Source organism: Aulonocara sp. 'chitande type north' Nkhata Bay, linkage group LG3 (assembly GCF_057382095.1).
Source record: "Aulonocara sp. 'chitande type north' Nkhata Bay isolate Kocher_YH1m ecotype deep benthic linkage group LG3, A_spYH_male_GT1.1, whole genome shotgun sequence".
Classification (NCBI taxonomy): domain Eukaryota; kingdom Metazoa; phylum Chordata; class Actinopteri; order Cichliformes; family Cichlidae; genus Aulonocara; species Aulonocara sp. 'chitande type north' Nkhata Bay.
The window spans coordinates 7,913,578-7,926,916 of NC_141346.1; the positions used below are offsets into that span (position 1 = coordinate 7,913,578).

A 13,339-nucleotide genomic window follows, 5' to 3' on the forward strand; every position below is an offset into this window, starting at 1 on the left:
CCCGCCTTTTGACTGGTACCAGGAAATTTTGCCATATTACCCCTGTCCTAGCTAGCCTGCATTGGCTGCCCATAAAGTACCGTATTCAATTTAAAATATTACTCCTTACTTTCAAAACTATTAATAAATTAGTGCCAAGTTATCTTAGTGAACTTCTCAAACCACATACTCCTGCTAGAACACTCAGATCTGCCACTCAACTACTTCTGACCCAACCCAGATCTCGACTGAAGTCCCGGGGTGACCGTGCGTTTGCTCTGGCTGCCCCGGTACTGTGGAATACCCTTCCTCTCGACCTCCGCGCATCTGATTCCATTGCACTGTTCAAATCACGATTAAAAACCCACTTATTCAATCTTGCCTTTCCCTCTAGTTAATATTTCTTTTATGATTTTATATTATGCACTTTTATGCTCATTTAAATTCTTGTTTGCTCTGTACCTGTTGCTTTCCTATGTATTAGTGACAGTTATCTGCTTGCATATTTAGTACTTGCTTTGGTCCTATTTCTATTATCCTCCTCCTATACTCTATTTTACTTGTTAAGCACCTTGGCATACCCTTGGTTTTTAAGTGTGCTTTATAAATAAAGTTTATTATTATTATTATAAGTGTATAAAGCATGTAGTGAGGGGTTTTACAGTCTTAAAACATCTATAATAAATGTAAAAAAAATCAAGTTGGTTACTTCATGGATTTCACCTACCCCGGGTTATTTTTAAAGCGTAACTCCTGCGATAAACGAGGGACTGCTGTATTATTAATAGTAGAGTCCGGGACATCTACTTGATCAACATCAACATTGATTATTATGCACTGTTATTTTTAACAACACTTTTTTTCCACTACTCAAGATGTGGCCTTCATCTGGGTCGAAATTTTCTCCAGGACCCAGGTGAGATTGACTACTTTTTTCTTTTTAAATGTTTATTTATTGCTATTTCACACACATGATGACTAATATGTAATTTCTTATTCGTCTTCTTCTGTTTTTCTGGAAGTTGGCAACCAATTTAATTACAGCTGGTAGTTGTACTCCCCTCTAGTGGTAGAGATTGTAATTGTTCTGCCCGTTACTAGCCCGTACTTTGAGTACTAATCAGGTGGAACCAGATAATTTTCCAGGCATACCTGATAATTTCTTGTGGCACAGTGGTTTGGAAACACTGGTATAGATCATATTTTAATAATAAACTGCTTAAATGGCATTTGAATGTGGTTAGGTTCTTGTTGTTGACTTATGTATGTATGTATGTATGTATGTATATATATGTATATATTGTACTATTCTTAGTTAGTGTATTGTCTGTCTTGTCTTAATGTTGGTTTATAATGGAGCACTGTAACAAAAAATAATTTCCCCCAGGGATCAATAAAGTATTCAGGTATGGTCACATGGCCAAAAATACCATAATATTTAGTTTTGGGAGTGACACCACTTCCAGCTACATGTAGTTGTTTTATTGTCAATAAACGTCTTTGAAACATTGAAACATGAGCGTTATAAAATGCCTTGAAACATGTTAAATATCTCCAATTAGAGAAGCTAAGGGGATAATCAATAAACTGGTCAGAGCTCAGAACATACAATAATAGTTTAGGTAAAAGTGTGTTTCTACAGAGAGGTCACTCCCTTCTGCTTTCCTCATTTGACAGTAAAATATATGAAAAGAACAAACAAAGACTTTCTTAAAAGTCAGCTTCAGTCAACAGAGGAGAAGATAAGCTGTCAGGTAAGATATGCATCATTAATCCTAAAGTTATATTCTTGGATATGTTTATATTATATCCATTATTCTAAAACTTAGAAATGATGATTTAAACCGTTTTTAAGACATGATAGTTTTGAAATATTTAAAAATCATTGAATAGAATTATTTTGGATATGCATATAAACTGTATACTTAGCAAATTATTAGACTGGAGACAAGAAACCTTAAACAATAAACACTATCAATATTAATTACAGTACAATAATAATCATGATGAGTATCTATTATACAGAAGAATGGAAGAAACCTGTCTACTGCTACTCCTGCTGCTCTCAGGTCAGTAATATTAATATCTTAAACATTTGAAATGTAGCCTATAAACACACAGAGGCAGACTGATGTCATTTGGGTAATCAGATTACATGTACAGTTTTTTTTATTAACACATCAACCACAAGAACAGTCAGAAAATCTTTATCTCCTCCTACCACAACACCTGCATTAATGTAAAATTATCTTCCTTTGTTAATATTTTGTTGTTTTGTTGTTGTTTATAATGATATCTATTGAACCAAATAGATTTTAAGCTTTGGCTGTTGATTCGTGGCAATTCTACAGCTTAGGGAATGAATATTTTTTCTCTTCACTTCTTTTCCTCCTCATTCTTATTATTACTGTTATTAACAACAAGCCAGCGTAAACCTATAGTTTGTCCCAAGCCCAGACAAAATGCTGAGAGTTGCATCATTATTGACACCTGACGTCAAATCGATGCCAAATAAAATGTGGATAAGAATAGAATTTCCATACTGGACGTGCCCTGAGTTAACACTTGCTAATAACAGCGCCATTACAAACTGCTGGGCTTAGACAAAGGAGGAGGACAGGGAAATATGTGTAAATAGAGAGAGGTAAAGGCAGTGTGGTGTGTAAGAGTAAGGATTTTAAATATAGGGACTATGACTGTGAAGGGAAAGAACTGGCTGATATGCTTCAGAGAATGAAGGTACATACATTGGTACAGGTACTAAATAAGTTAGGTATCTAAACTTAATTTAAAAAAAAAAACAGTGCTGCTAAATTAAATTGTTTAAGTTCATCTAACATTTTATTTTATTTGACTTGGTTTCTGATCAACTTAATGATGTGTTTGACTTATTATTTCTATTATATGGAGGTCATCTTTGAAAGGTTTTGATTTCTGGGGTCAATTGGACCACAAACATAAAAGACTTAATAGAGTAGTGATAACAGATTAAAATGTCCTTTTATCATTTTCTCACAGGTTCTTGCATTAACATTATGCACAAAGTTTAACAAATAGTTTTTGTTGTTGTTGTTTTTACTTCTGTTTTGAAACCTTACATAATGATTTTAAAAACAATTCATGAAAGAAATAATGAATTTACTGGAGCATTAAAATGAAGCATGTATCAACTGCAATCTTTAACCCTTTAAGACCTACCATAGAACCACGTCCGCCAGAGCTTATATTATATTTTTACATGTTGTAGTGCCATTTTTGGGAGCATTTCAAGTTGATATACATCAATACAACAATTATAGCCCAGATTTTAATAATATGTATTCATTAAGTGCATAGTAATTACATAAATTGCAAAAAAGTGCAATAAACTACAAAAAAATTTAAAATCGTTTTTGGTTTTTTAACATATATTTGTTGTTAGAGAAATTTAAGAGGCTTATCCCTCAAAACTGGAAATACAAAAAAGTTGCACAAACTAGTTTCCCACCACAGGAAATTTATTTTAAGTGTCTTCATAGTTTTACTTTTGAAATACACCATTTTTATATACCACAGGAAAAACGAAAATAAATCTTATAATGCAAATTTGCAAAAAAACAGCATATGCATCAAAATAAACTTTCCAGCAGTGCAATATGAGTCCTAAGCATCCCAGAAACGACACAGAAAATCATAAAGTCAAACATAACTTTAGAAAAAAAAACAGTATAGGCTCATAAGGCCCTGATGGTAAAAAACTACATTTCCACAAAATGACGTCACTTCTGGTTTCGGACAGGACATGGCGGACATGCGATAGTTCACACTGATTGATGTAGGAAGTGTTACGAACAGATGATCGGATCGGCAAGGGCTGTTTCTGGAATATTATGTTTTTGTTGCTGCAAGCGCTTTTTATGCAGTTTTTGCAAAAATATATGTGGAAGGAAACTGTGACCTAGGACAAGCTAATGGCATAAGATGTACAGTAAGTACAACTCCTCCGGTTTCATATGCAAAAAAAATTATTGCGCCAGCAATAATTTTACCTGGGGCAATAAATTTACCTGGGGCAGACTGACAGAAGCGAGGCTGCCATATCGCGCCATCAGCTCCTCTGTCCAAAACCAGTAGGCGGTAGGGTAAAGTGTCTTGCCCAAAGAACACAACGACTAACACAGATCCCGGGAATTGAACCGGTGAGCTTCATACACCCGTATTCATGCCTTGGCTCATGTGATTAGGTAGGATCGTCAGGGGGTCCTTTTGTCCCTCTTTGGGGGGACACTCCCACGGGGTTTAAATCTGGGACTCTCCACCATTTGACCCTAGAACTGAAGAAGCTTCTCGGATGAGAGGTGAAACGTCTTCAAGCTACTTAAAGAACTCCAGACGCTTTTCTTTACAAGCTCCTTAGACTACGATGATGTGGATGACTGAGAACCTTCACAGACATATTGAACTTATAAAAGTAGTTATTGATATAATACAGGAACAGGACCAAAATGAAAAACCAGGGTTGTCAGATGGAAAAAAGGAGAGTAGTGGAGACTGAACAGAGGCAAAAGAGACAAAAAACTGCCTGAAATGGGAGAAATCAGGCAATCACCTAAAAACAGAACTGAACCGAGCAGGATACATTCAACATACAACCCCTTGGAAATCCCTTTAGTGATTCATTCCCCTTAAAAAAACTAAAAAGAACAAAAAAAAAAGTCTTGACCAGGTTCTTTCACATGTCCTTGCCTCAGACCCTTCCCCATGTGTTAGCTGCTGACTGCTGAGTTCATGCCAATTGTGGGGGGATGGGAGGTTCTGATGTCATTAGCCATATCTGGGCCCAAACTCTGCTGCGGGTTCCTAAGTCAAACGATCAAGCATCACTGAAAGTTGAAAAACTGACTAAATTTTTTCATCAGTAATAAAATTATCAGCGTTGCTGCTATACCAGGTGTAACAATTAAGTTTAACATCCAGGCATCCATGAAAACAGAATTTATGACATTTAACGGAGTTATAAGTTAGCAGGGCGTTGGCTCGCTAGCTTCCATCTAAACATGATCAGTGTTGGTCAAGTTACTTGAAAAAAGTAATCAGTAATGTTGAAATCTCCCAATTCTTTTAATCTTTGGGCTGAAGGAAGGACAATACTCGGTGTATAAATGCTCAATCAACAATCATTTATTTCCATACAATTCAACACTTATGAGCATTAGAACCATCATGATGGGGAGACCTGCCTGCAGAGGGTCACAGCAAGTCTCAAAGTGGTGACGGGTTACTCAGCTTTTTATACCCTCTAGTGGCCCCCACCTAGTCGTAAAAGCCTAAACATTACATTCTTTCTCTCTTACGGCGCCTAAGTTATGACCTCGGCTCCCTGTCTTTCTGCTCTTCTGAAAGGTGGGGGTCTGGAATGTGGTCTGTTTCTTCTATTATCGGCACAAGGTCCTCTGCACACAACATTCTCTTCATGATTCAGCAGTAAAACATGTCAAGAAACAGTGTAACACATTCAACAGTGTTGAGTAATACAGGTCAAACCAATAGATCTAATGATTTTCACACTCTTTTAAGTCAGAAGTATAATGCAAACTAAAACTACATACTGATCACACACTCTATATTAAAGGGTATAATATGATCTACAGCAGTATCATACTTCAACTACTTTGATTACATATATAAGGTAACATATAATAACAGAATAATATCACAGTAACTAATTACTGATTACTTCCCCCAAAAAGTAATCATCATTACTTTACCGATTACTTATTTTCAAAAGTAATTAATAACTTAGTTACTTTTTAAAAACATGATTTACACCCTGAATAGGTGATAAAGCAAAAGATCCTTCAGTCCAATTCTACTTTTTCTGCATAATCCATCATACAAAATGTTGTGCCCGGGTGCAGGTGTGCCGCGGCGTTCAGTTGAAGAATCCGCGAGTTTCTCTGTGAATTTCACATTACGTGGTAGCGCGCTCGGTGCTCGGTGCTCGGAAGTTACGGGGTTTTTTTCACTGTAAAAAGAAGTTTTCTTCCCACACAGTGAACAGCGGACGCTAATGTTTTTGTCACTTTTTATCAGTGTTGGGACTAACACGTTATTAAGTAACAGTTACAGTGTTATTATTGTGGTAACGAGCACGGTAACTAGTTATTATGCCAAAATCAGGAACGCGTTAGTCGTTACTGGGATTTAGATAGGGTCGTTACTCGTTATTTCGTGCGGTGCTATCGCGGAGCTTCCACAGATTCAGTAACATTAGCAAGTGGTGGAGGCCAGCAGGAGGATGAGAGAAAGGGGAGGCAGAAGGAAGAGAGAGCCGAGGCAGCCGCCGGTCTGAGTGTGAACTTAACTTCAGGTAAGAAGTTATGACCTGCAGTCTATCTTGGTCAGATATAAACTAAGTTTAGGTGGAGTTTATTTTCGTTATTCTGACTTTTTCCTACTGCGTGCTAGCTAGCATGACGGAGTTTCTATACAGCTGGGTGGTGCTATGAAGTTACTGATAGTGAACTTTATTTTGTTCATAAGGTTAATTATTAGAGTTGCCAACCGTCCCGTAAAAAACAGAATCGTCTCGTATTCAGAGAAAATATTACGCGTTTCTTATTGAGGTGAAAAGGAACAGTTTGTCCCGGACTTCAGCTACAATGAAAAAGACACAAAGCTGCAGTTTTTCTGTGTCTTTGCTGCACAGCTGCCTCTTCTTCTCTCATTCTCCCCCCTCCCTCTCCTTTTTCTACTTCAATCATGAAAACTGATCAATGATCAGCTGATCGGCTTTTCTCTCTTGTTTGTTTATCGCCCACTTTGCACCAGAAAGAGGAAACCAGCGGAGGTCACGTTAAACAACAGCAGCACGTTTAAGCTTGATCAGCTGTTGTTAGAATTTATTTAATATTAATTTCTAGTATCAGCTGATGTTTGCTGGAGCCACAGCTGTAAAAGCTGCTGGTCATGATATCGGTTTGGTTATCTGGTGAGAGGGAAACATGAAGATGAAACCAGGAGATGTCCTTACTGAATCATCAGAGCTGAACAGGTGATGGAGAAACAGGTTTACCTTTTAGGTGACATGGATGAGTTGAAGGGAAGTTCTGAACTGTTTCTGAGAGACAAATAACAAATAACACCAACAAGAAGGTTGCCGGTTCGAGCCCCTGCTCGGACACTGTCGGTATTGTGTCTGTGGTCAAGACTCTTCGCCTACTCAGAGGGGCCGATGGTGTGATATGGCAGCCTCGCCTCTGTCAGTCTGTCCCAGGGCATGCAATCCATTATTATTTAAACCAACTGTTAACTGTATATTTCTGTACGTTTACGTATTATGATTCATATTGCCATATTCATTGACCTTGTTTGTAGGTAATTTCATTGTTTGATCACGTTAAAATGTTCCTAATTTAATGTCTAAAAGCAATTGGAAAAGGCAGAATCCCATGTGAAATTAGCGTAACAAACTCTATTTTCATTACTGAAAATAACCGTATTTTCATGAGAAAGCTATTTTCTGTTATTTTACGGTAGTATTTTGGCGCCCCAGCTGCCTGAATATTACCATTCTTTTAAGATGTTTTTTTTTTACAGTGTAGGGCATTAACAGGGAAAGGGGGGCACAAGGAAATACTTTTCTTTCTTATTCTCATTTAAGATGTCTAGCTTTTAAAAAAAAATTATCTGAGTCTTACAACAAATTGATAGATTGATACATATATACTGTATATATTTAGACTTACCTCTGGATAGCCTCCATATAGTGTGACTATTTCAATAGTTAAATATTTTTCAGTATTTTCAGTTATTCATCTAACGGCCCACCTTCAACAATAAAAACATTTTATTTTTCTCAGGAGGACTTTCCACTCTTCCTCCCCACTCCAGAGAATACCACTATGTGAACCAGCTGAAGACCTGGACTGAAGCTCAGAGTTACTGCAGAGAACACTTCACTGACTTGGTCACCATCTACAACAGCAACATCAACCAACTGCTTCTCTCAATTTCACCAAGGATCAATGCTGCGGCTTGGATAGGGCTCTATAGTGATCGTTACAGCTGGAAGTGGTCCATGGAGGGAAAACTTTTTTATGTTGGCAGTACACATGAGTTTTTGATCTGGGCTAATGGCCAACCAGACTGTGTAAATGCAAAGGAATACTGTGTGGCTCTTCAGGGACAAACACAGATGAATGATAGACCCTGTGGAGCTTCTTACCCTTTCCTGTGTTACAATGGTGGGAAAAATATTTGTTACCATAGTTATCCCTACAATTTAATGAGAATTATAATGTGTGCCTCAAAATTCATCCTTTTTTTAATCTTTTACAGCCAGCAGTACAAGTTACATCTTAGTGATGGAGAGCCGCTCCTGGTCAGTGGCTCAGTCGTACTGCAGGACATACCACACAGACCTGACCAGTATAAGAAGCAAAGAGGAGAAATCCAACATCACGCTCACTTTGAATGGATCAGGGGTTCAGTATGTGTGGATTGGTCTCTACAGGGATCCCTGGGCCTCCTGGTCTGACAACACAACCTCCACATTCACTAACTGGGGGTCTGGTCAGCCTGATAACCCAAATTCAGTTGAGTACTGTGGAGCAATGAATTTAATGGCAGGGAAATGGGATGATGGCAACTGTGGCAGCAAAATCTATTTTTTCTGTTTCACAGGTGAGGTCCAGAATGCAAACACTGTAAGATCCTGTCATCATGTAAAACACTAATGTTTGTGTTGTTATATGTGGTTCATTTTTAGCAGTGACAAAGCAAACAGTGGTGAAAATGAAGCTTCAGTCAGAGGCAGACATGCACAGCACAGAGATCCAGCAGCAGGTTTCACAGCAGGTCAGCAGTTCAGTCACCAACACAAACTTGACACAAGTTCAAACTATGCTTCATGTTTTTCATCATCTGCACATTTTGTCCAGCTGTCAGGCCTCATGCTGTCAGAAGGACTGACAGACTTCAGGATTCGTTGGAGGAAAGTCCAGAGTTACCGTGACGACCAGTCAAAGAAGCAGGATGTGGACGGTGACTGCAAAACTGAAGACTGACTGGACTGAACCACTTCATGTGTGAAGTTAATAACATGCTGTGCTGAGCTGTCTCATCCTTTAAATCTTTCAATATTTCAGAGTGTAAAGTTCCACCAACAGCTCATTTGTTCAGCTGCAGTTGTAGTTTGGTAGAAAGTCTTTAATCAGAGGTCCACTCACTAGTTTTCCTGATAGGCTCTAGTCTCTTGTTGTGAGAAAGAAAACAGGATAAAGACATGCTGTGGAAGAGAGAAAGAATTAAACAACTGATTGAACAATTAACAGCTATCAATGAGACCATAACAGTCCCAAACCTTACCTGATATAAATGTGGATCATCGTTTTCAATGGAGTGCAGCTGCAAAGCATGCTGGATGTCCTCGTATCTGACACTTTAACTTGACTGTCACTTTGGAGGCACAGACAAAGTCACAGTCACTCTAGTAAGAACTGCAGGTGGTGGGTAAAGTTTGTGCTGGTGTTGCCATAGTTACTGTTGTGGTCTTAGTTTTGACTTGTATTTTCGCCTGTGTTGACATGTTTGTCTACTTTTTGTTTTTGTAGCTTTCAGCTTTCTTCATGATATATTTGAAAGGGTTTTAATGTGTTCTGTGGTTTCATTCATGTTTTTGTGTGTTACAAATAATACACAGCTATTTGGGTTGAAAACGATAAATCCATAGATAGGTATAGAAAAAGTAATACAAAATGAGAGAGATATATTAAAATAGTAAGTAAACAGAATGGTCGAACCATTATTTATTGCCTTTTATAGAATAATTTCATATTTAATATTATAATTTGACTTCAACAAATTTATATTTTGCCAATATTGACATCTTTGTTTGTTTCATTAGCTTAGCTGGAGTGAACCCATGAAACTAATTTAATTCTATTCATGTGAACTTAATTTGTGGTGTAGGTAATTTGATTGTACTTTTCTGTTAATAAATGAATGAGTTATTTGTGTGTTTTGACTCTGAGTGATAAATCAGGTGAAATTGCTACAGATCCATGAAAGTAAAGCTAGTTTGACACTGAAGCTTTTTTGTTTCTTTAGTTTTGTATGCGTCTGTGTAAGTTTGAGGTCCATGTCAAAATCACAGGCATTCAAATGTAAAGGGCCTTAAGTTATATGTTAGTTATGAGAATATTCATCAGTGTTGCGCTTATGCTTTATAGTAGAGTTTTGTTTAATAGATCACTTTTCACCAATGGTAGTAAAAGTTCCAATCTCAGCGTCCCTGCTCAGACATGAATTATATTTACACCCAGGAGAAAGACCTGGGTGTAATTAGCTAACTTGTACTACTTGTTAAGTTACTTTGATGTTACTCTGTAAAATGATCTGAAACACGCTGTCTCATAATAAAAACCTGAGGCTACAGCCCTACACACCAACAAATCCCTCTCCTAATGAGAACACATGTGATCTTTCTCTGTTAGGTATGAATACAAAGCAAAGAAGGTGTGGCTGGAGTGTATCCCAGCTACCATGGGGTGAGATGCATGGTACACACTGGAAAGGGCGCCATCCCGTCACTGGTTTAACACGGGGTGTCGAACTCCAGGCCGCTTACAGCAAACCTCAGCAGAGTAGCGACAGCGGGAGAAGAGTTGCGCGTGCGCAGACATGGCTGCCGTCCTATGAAGCAGACCGAGCTCACGCAGAAAGTAAAGTATCGCTCCTGTTCCTGTCGATCAAACACCAATAACACAGCGTCGCTGTCGCTTCTATCGACCCGCAGCAGCTGAAGCAGCCATGTGTTCAGCTGAGTCTCTGAGAGAGTTCATACAGGAGAGGCTGACTGCTGTTTGCCAACAAATCTTCTGCGAGGTTCAGAAAACCATCGTCCAGTATGAGGTAGTGATGTGTCGGTCGCGAACGAAATGGCTCTTAGAGGCGGATCTTTGACGTGAACGACGTGAGCCGACTCCTTATTGTGAGCCGTAGGATTTTTTTTCTTTCTCTCACCCTCTCTCTCTCGCGCGCACTTTTTACCCCTTCACTCCGCATGCGAGCCTTGTGCTTTGCGCTGGGAAGAGGGGAGAGGGGCGGTAGTTACACTCGCAGTAGCACAGGAACAGAGCGGGAGGGGGGGGGGGACAGAGAAAGAGAGCCAGGGACAACAACGTCATATTAGAAAGGTATAGTAATCATCCACAACTATTTTCAGTTGCAGATGATAAAGGATTCAGAAAGTTTATTCATGCAGGTCCATATGACAGAGAATGTGCATCTTCTTTCAGTTTTCAGACTGAACTTACAGACACAGAGACAACATGCTGACATAGTACAGTGGGAACACAAGGACAGGGATGACTAGACAGGAGACATGGGACCAGGGCAGGTGCATAGACACACACCAGACACTCAGCAGTGTGAGCATGGAAACCAGAACCTAAGAACAAGAAAATCTTAACAAGAATTCAACCGAAACATAAGACAATATAAATCAAAACAAAACCACTCAGTCATCAGACTCAGAACTATGACAAGATTCAAGAAGTTTATTTTCATGTACACCGCAAAACAGAATCAGTTTTGCAGAGCAATGAAATTCTTACTTTGCAGGTTCTCTTCACACGGCTAAAAAAAGAAATAATAAGTATAGTAGTGCTTTGTAGATCTTGTACCTTATGTGTGAGTGTAAACAGAATTTTAAAGCGCAAGTAGTTGCAACACTGTCACAGTGATAATATATACAGAATATGCAATATTAAGGTGTATATGTAGAGATGTACAAAATTGCAAATTTACAGTTATGGATAAACAGTTTGACATAGTCAGTGATTCAGTAGCCTGATGGCCCGTGGATAGAAACTGCTTTTTAGTTCATCCAAATTTTCTCAGCTTTCTTAGATTTGTCGTTGAGCCTTCTTGATGAGCTGCCGTGTGTTATGGGTCCAGTTGAGTTCCTCACTGATGTGGGTGGTGAGGAACTTGAAGGTCTTCACCCTCTCCACCTGAGTCCCATTGGTGTGTGTTGGGGCGTGCTGGTCTTTCCTCATCCCAGGTCAATAATCAACTCTTTAGTCTACTCAGCATTTAAGGAGAGATCATTTTCCAGGACACCAGCTGAGCCACCTATTCCCTGTAGGCCGTCTCCTTTCCACCAGTGATCAGGCCAACGATGGTTGTGTTGTCAGCGAACTTAATGATGGAGGTGTTCCTCCTGGAGGGGACACAGTCATGAGTGAAGAGGGTGTACAGGAGTGGACTGAGCACACAGTCTTGGGGAGTCCCTGTGCTCACTATCTTTGTACCTGATGTCCTGGTACCAACTCTGCCTGTGAGGAAGTCTAGGACCCAGCGACAGAGGAGGGGTGTCAGTCCAAGAGGAGAGAGCTTTTCCACCAGTCTGTTTGGGATGGTGGTGTTAGATTCTGAGCTGTAGTCTAAACAGCATTTGAACGTAGGTGTGCTTATTTTTGAGGTGTGAGAGGGCTGAGTAGATGGCTGCATTAACGGCATCTTCAGTAGAACGATTCTTCCAATATGCAAATTGCAGAGGGTCTAATGTGTCCGGGATGGCTTCTTTGATATGGGACATGACTATCCTCTCAAAACACTTCATTACAATAGAAGTGAGTGCAATGGGGCAATAGTCATTCAAACAGATTATGTTGTTTTTCTTGGCGAGGGGCACTATGGTGGTGGACTTGAAGCATGTGGGCACAGCTGACCATGTGAGGGACAAATTGAAACTGTCTGTAAACACCTCAGCCAGCTCTGAAGAGTAGACCCTCAAAGCACGGCCAGGGATGTAGTCAGGGCCGGCTGCTTTTCAGGGGTTAGTCCTCCTCAGAACCTTGCATACCTCAGCCGAAGTCAGAGTGAGTGAAGAGCTCTGTGCTACCTCTGCTGATAAAATTCCTCTGTTTTGGTTGGTGTTGAAGCGAGCGTACAACTCAGCTCATCTGGTAGCGTTTTGCAGCTGACTGTGACTCTGCTGCTACTCTGCTGGAAATCAGCGATGTGTTGCAGGCCCTGCCACATGCGTCGGGATCTGGTGCTGATACCAGAGCTTGATGAATGGCCCCCTCCATATCATAGGTAAAGTAGCCGATTTTCCAGGTGGGTGGAAGGATGGTAATGGGCTCAGTTGTATCTGTGTTGGTGATGAATTGATGTGACAATCCATCTAGTTTGGTGTTGCAGGAATCTGGTAGAGTAAAAAATAACAACAACAAAAAAACAGTAAAAAAAAAAAGAAAAGAAAGAAAAGTAAAAAGAAACAGGGACCCAAAGGCATGACAGGCTGCAAGCCATTTGATAGTTCTTAAGTACGTTAAGTTTTGATGGTTGGTCCAAATGATGAAAGATTGTT

General features: G+C 39.4%; 2 protein-coding genes across 2 annotated transcripts in view; one reads left to right on the forward strand and one right to left on the reverse strand.

The window, feature by feature from the left end:
- Positions 1-9,423, reverse strand: part of LOC147333759 (uncharacterized) — a 70,360-nt gene extending 60,937 nt beyond the window's left edge. Inside the window, exon 1 of the mRNA XM_086269820.1 lies at positions 9,328-9,423. Within this exon, the coding sequence (XP_086125946.1) occupies positions 9,328-9,377 (50 nt within the window). The 5' untranslated portion in view covers positions 9,378-9,423. The remainder of the gene's footprint in view (positions 1-9,327) is intronic.
- Positions 1,434-9,977, forward strand: LOC147333763 (putative C-type lectin domain family 20 member A). Its single transcript, XM_086269792.1, has 6 exons — positions 1,434-1,733; positions 2,005-2,048; positions 7,821-8,204; positions 8,299-8,643; positions 8,729-8,817; positions 8,901-9,977. The coding sequence occupies exons 2-6, from the start codon at positions 2,009-2,011 to the stop codon at positions 9,024-9,026; spliced, it is 984 nt and encodes a 327-aa protein (XP_086125918.1). The 5' UTR covers positions 1,434-1,733; positions 2,005-2,008; the 3' UTR covers positions 9,027-9,977.
- The last annotated feature ends 3,362 nt before the right edge of the window (positions 9,978-13,339 follow it).